Source organism: Calliphora vicina, chromosome 1 (assembly GCF_958450345.1).
Source record: "Calliphora vicina chromosome 1, idCalVici1.1, whole genome shotgun sequence".
Classification (NCBI taxonomy): domain Eukaryota; kingdom Metazoa; phylum Arthropoda; class Insecta; order Diptera; family Calliphoridae; genus Calliphora; species Calliphora vicina.
The window spans coordinates 53,263,353-53,269,207 of NC_088780.1; the positions used below are offsets into that span (position 1 = coordinate 53,263,353).

At 31.3% G+C, this 5,855-nt stretch overlaps 1 protein-coding gene across 1 annotated transcript; it reads right to left on the minus strand.

Moving 5' to 3' along the window:
- Nucleotides 1-927: 927 nt before the first annotated feature.
- LOC135964290 (fibrinogen C domain-containing protein 1-like) lies at nucleotides 928-5,855 on the minus strand. The gene is made up of 4 exons (XM_065516487.1): nucleotides 5,776-5,855; nucleotides 1,726-1,806; nucleotides 1,124-1,663; nucleotides 928-1,051 (listed from the first exon to the last, which is right to left on the minus strand). Exons 1-4 carry the CDS (start codon nucleotides 5,853-5,855, stop codon nucleotides 928-930), a joined length of 825 nt encoding a protein of 274 aa, XP_065372559.1.

Below are 5,855 nucleotides of genomic sequence, written 5' to 3' on the forward strand. Positions count from 1 at the left end.
TGCGACCTGTACTCTGCGCACAAGGTTTACATGGACAGCCAGCCAGCCAGCCAACCAGACGGACGGACGGACGGACGGCCATCGATTAATCGACTCAGAAAGTGATTCTAAGTCGATCGGTATACTTTAAGGTGGGTGTTAGACTAATATTTTTGGGCGTTACAAACATCTGCACAAACGCATAATACCCTCCCCACTATGGTGGTGTAGGGTATAAAAAAGAGTATACATAGGTATTTAATAATAGCTTTCGTATTTGATTGGTGCCAGTAGCGGATAATTTCATTAATGTATATGTAAATACATTATTGTTTTAATATTATTGTTTTAATCAAAGTATAACAAGTAGTCCAACTCTTTGACAGCAGTACCTAACTCTATACATGTATTAGTGAAAAAGTACCTAAGTCTAAATATGTGTTAGTAACAAAAATGTATATGTGTTGGTGCCTTTTTATTTTTCACCAGACACACAGAGTTCTATAAAGATGTTTAAATTTGAATTCATTTAAATTTTGTTCTATTTTCAATACCAAAAATTGAAACTCTGTTCTATAGTTTAAATTCTACCACAGAAAAAATAAAATGTCAAAAATAATTAAAAAAAAATATTTTAGTTTGTGCAAATTGGACGTGTTTTGAAAATGAAAATTTGTTAAAAGTGTTGAAAAAATTATGAAATTATGTATGTTAATGAATTAACGTAAATTGTGCTATATTTAGTAAACCATTTTCGAGACTTTTGATGTGTTTAATTCTCTCACAAGTGTGTTGAATTCACATGGTACCCGTATATGTGAGAGAGTAATTTTAAAAAATTGAGAGTCGGACTACTTGGTATACTTTGGTTTTAATAATGTTTCTTAAGTATAAAAAATTAAAATCACACAAGGAATCCATTGACAGCTCTATCCGAATAATACTACCTTATATAATTCGACTGCGTCGTATCATCATTTTAACATAAACAAGGGATTCATAATCACCACGAAATGCTTTCCAATCGACGCCCTTACCAAATGAATTATCGCCATATTTACCATTGAGATTACTACAATACAACAAAATTATAAATTAATTTTATATTAAAAATTGTATCTATGTAAATATATTTATGTATTACCTATCATGACAATAACAATACCACCAGGCACCCTCATACGCTACAGCGCAATTACCATTTGGATACGTATCATTATCACGATCTTTGGTTGTAAATTTCATGCCAATATGTCTACTAAGCGAATTCCCAGCTGTTCCCGAATATCTTCCAATTCTTTTTAAATTATACGCTTCCGTTTCATTGCCTATGGCAAAGGAGTCGTATTTTGCATAAGCTTTAGTATCATTAACACCTTCCATTACAATCAATAATTCCTGTGGACCATTGTTCGTGGTTAGAGCGTGTAATTTTTTCAAACCAATAAAGAACTCTCCCTCAATATCACCGAAACCATTTTCATAGTCGTCCCAACCTCTATAGAAGTCCTCGGAACCATCTTGACGTCTTTGTATTAGCAACCAATCACCATTATCGGTTTCATCATCACAGGCCACATGAAAAGGATCATTACTATATTCTTTCAATTGAATTACATAAATGCCACTGCGTTTGGTGCACTCTGTGGCTGTGGCACAATCATGCGGCAGATTTATTTTGTAGCTATAAAAAGAACCTTTAAAAAACTTGTTTTTGCAAATTGTAGTTTTCTTAGAATTTCTTACCATTTTTCGGGCAATTTATCAAGACGTACATCAAAAAATGGTAAATCTGCTAAAGAGAAGAAAACTATTTTATTATAGATTCTAGTTTCAAGAAAAAAAAATAAAACAAGTAAGAAAGTATGGCCGGTCAAGCCTGACCATATAATACCCTACACTAAGTAAAAGAGCAAAAACATTTTTCTTTTAAAATTTCAATAATTTATATTTTTGAGTGATTTTTGGAAGTGGGCCTTATATGGGAGCTATGACCAATTATGGACCGATCACCATGAAATTAGGTCGTGTGATTTATGTCTATATGAAAGTTTACCACTATGGTGGTGAGGGTATAATTAATCAGGGTCCTTTTTACAAAAATGTATGTAAAGGGTCTTCATTTATTATAATAGGATAGGGATTTCATTTATACAGTTTGTTTTGCCAAATCATCATCGATGGGTATAGCGTTCGACAACACTTGTTATACCCTTCACCTTCGTTAGAAGGGTATATGTATATAAGTTTGTCATTCCGTTTGTAATTTCCACAATATAATTTTCCGACCCTATAAAGTATATATATTCTGGATCCTTATAGATAGCTGCGTCGATTAAGCCATGTCCGTCTCTCTGTCTGTTGAAATTAATTTTCTGAAGACCCCAGATATCTTCGGGATCCAAATCTTCAATAATTCTGTCAGACATGCTTTCGAGAAGTTTACTATTTAAAAATCAAAATAGGTTCATGAATGGCTGAGATATGAGGAACAAACCAGGACAACCTCGATTTTTGACCTATTTTTGACCTATATCTGTATTAATATAGACAATATGGATATCTAATGATAGATATTTCAAAGACCTTTGCAACGACCATAGTAAGTTGGACCTACAATTTTTTTTTTTATATATTAAAAAAAAAGTTTTAAATTTAAAAAAAAATTTTAAAATTTAAAAAAAACATTTTAAAATTTTAAATAAAAATATGAAAAAAAAACTTTGGAAAAAAAATAAATTTTGTTTACCTAAAAATATTTAAAATTTTTATTTTGAAGTATAATTTGGTGAAGGGCATATAAGATTCGGTACAGCCGAATATAGCTCTCTTGTTAATTTTAAAATTATTTTATGCAAATGGATGTTCTGTTCGGGCAATGTTCCTCGCACTTCCCGCATTTTACGGTGAGGCTCATTTCTGGATGAATCGGTATGTCAACAAACAAAATTGTCGAATTTGGGACGCTCCCAAAATATCAACTATTTGGTGTGGAATTTGGGCTGGCGGCATCATCGATCCATATTTCTTTGAGAACGTCGTTGGACATGCCGTCAACGGCAAGAGCAATTGGCCTGAATTTGTTAATATGGTCACCCCAACGACATGTGATTTCAACATGACGGCGTTAAGTGCCACATTGGGCATTCTGCACGAGCGATTTGATGGCATGGTCATCTCACGTGGAGTGAACTGTAAACGAAAATCGTGTGTTTAACCCCATTAAACTTTTTCTTGTAGGGGTTTCTTAAGTCGCAAGTATATGCTAATAAGCTACAAAGCATAGCAGTCCTCAAAGCCATCATAATACATGTCCTTTCAAATTGAGCCCGATTTATGTGCCAGAGTCATGGAAAATTTAACACTTCGGATGCGCGCTCTATGTTAAACAAAATTCGAATACAAAATTTCGATGATACTCGTATCTCACACATAATTTGTTTTATTTCAGTTTAAAGATAGGAAGCGCTTAATGAAAGACAATTTTAACTGATAATTTTCAATATTAATTGGTGTTAATTACTTAAGTTAATGTATAATAATATGTTAAAACTATAAAATATTTTTACGTTTTTGTTGGGATCTATTGTCCTCGTAGCACTCCAAATCCAAAACCTCATGTATATCAGCCTTAACAGTTGAATATTTTAAAATATGTATAAAAATTATGAACAATATACAGGAATACGTTTTTAAATTTAACATTTTTAATTTGACTTTACTGACTAAGTGCCTTCGCAATAGTAAAATGTTAAAAACTTGAAAAAACTATTTATCACTTATATGCAATTTATATGTACTCCACTATTTAATTGCTTCCAATGCTTTGTATCTTGGATAAAGAATATTCCGACATATTCGCTTCAAATTATCTTATCTATTCAAACTTAAAATTTTGAAGGGCTCTTTTTAAAAGCTAAAAGCCAATTTACTTATATTTAATTAAGTATAATTTCCTTTTAAATAATTACACTGTATTTTTTATAAGCTATTGTATTTTAAAAATACTTACTGACTTTATACTTATTAGTTTTTAACCTGCTATCTCATTAAATTATGGACAAAATTAAATAAAAAGTAAAATTATAAGGGTATTCATTCATCAAACACTCTGATTTTTTTACATTTTAAAAAAGAAACACAAGAAAAACAAATAAGAAAGTATGGTCGGTCAAGCCCGACCATATAATACCCTACACCAAGTAAATTAGCAAAAACATTTTTCTTTTAAAATATTAATAATTTATATTCGTGAGTGATTTTCGGAAGTGGGCCTTATATGAGAGCTATGACTAATTATGAACCGATCAGCATGAAATTAGGTCGTGTGATTTAGGTATATATGCAAGTTATTTATGTTGAATTTTGTGTATATACCAGAGATGTCCAAATCTAAAACTGTGTTTGTGTTGGTGAGCGAAAAAGAGATCCACCGAAAGAAAATGTTAGTGAACTAAATAAAAGATGCCAATATTTTAAAGGCTTTATATGTTAATAATAATCAAGTCAACAAATTGTCGGCGACATATCATTTTAGCTCATTAATGGAGAGTTCGATATTAATCATTTTCGATAAATTTGTAAATATTTAAAATATGTAAAATATTTATTTTTCTAAGTTTATTACTTTGTTTTGATTAAAATTATTTCAAATCTTTAAAAAAAATTTCGCAGAAGTAAATTGAGGTGAAAAAGTGATTTTCGGAAGCGGGTCTATATGGGAGCTATGACTAATTATGGACCGATCGTAACAAAATTTGGTGACATGAATTTTGAATATATAAAACTTATTTGTAGCGAACTTTGTGTAGATACATATATAACTTAAACATTTATGATCGATAAAGTCCAATTTCGAGAAAACATTTGTATGGGGGCTAGGTAAAATAATGGACCGTATAGACCCGCTTCCGAAAATCAATTTAACGTGCATAAATCGCTTAAAAATGTTGGTATACTTACAAAATTCAACATAGTAAACTTTCATGTAGACATAAATCACACGACCTAATTTCATGATGATCGGTCCATAATTCGACATAGCCCCCATATAAGGCCCACTTCCGAAAAACACTCAAAAATATAAATTATTGAAATTTTAAAAGAAAATACTTTTAGAAAATACCATACTTTCTTACTTGTTTTTGCTTCAATTTGTTGTTATAACTCTGAAACTACTGATCTGATTAAAACGCAATATATAAATGGATTAAAGATTATGTAAATTTGAATTAAGTTTTCTAACTAACCGTTATAGAGTAATCATTAATTATGTGGAAGAACGTCTAACAAAATTTATAATTTTACTTAAAATTTAAAAAAAAAACATCTCCATATAATTTAAATTTTGGACCATATTTGTACTACTGGAACCACAATACATCAAAATTGTGTAGTGGTTTAAAAAGCCTCTAATATTTTTTTCGATTTTGTTGCCCTGTGTAATTGATATGGGGTTGAGTATCATAATGAATCCATATTTTCGCTTTTTATTAAAATTATTAATTTCTCAACTCCGACTGCTTTAAAGGATGTCCAAACAATAAAGCTAGCCTTTTATCAGAATTATTCGCAATTAATTCTCACTTGCCGGAATGTGATCAACCACTGTCCGAACTCGAAAGAGTATTAGTGACTATGCCAAATATATTCATTCGAGCTCCTGCTATAGAAAGGGTTTTATCTGATCTCAACGTAAATAAGTCTCCTGGGCCAGATGACACGCCAGCGCCTGTCTTGAAGCTATGCTCTTCAATACTAGCTCGTCCATTAGCTAACCCTTTCAGCACTTCATACCGTGCTGGCACATTTCCTATATATTGGAAGGCAATTTGTTCTGCACTTTCCAAAGTTATGGAAGTATGGTAACCTACCAT

Bases quoted from the DNA above. Each gene is read 5' to 3' on its own strand.
- LOC135964290 (XM_065516487.1), bottom strand. From the start codon at position 5,855: ATGGTAGGTTACCATACTTCCATAACTTTGGAAAGTGCAGAACAAATT. The intron at 1,807-5,775 runs GTATGAAGTGCT...TCTTGAAACTAG, and splicing joins ATAGGAAATGTGCCAGCACG to AATCTATAATAAAATAGTTT. The intron at 1,052-1,123 runs GTAATACATAAA...GTTGTATTGTAG, and splicing joins TATTGTTATTGTCATGATAG to TAATCTCAATGGTAAATATG.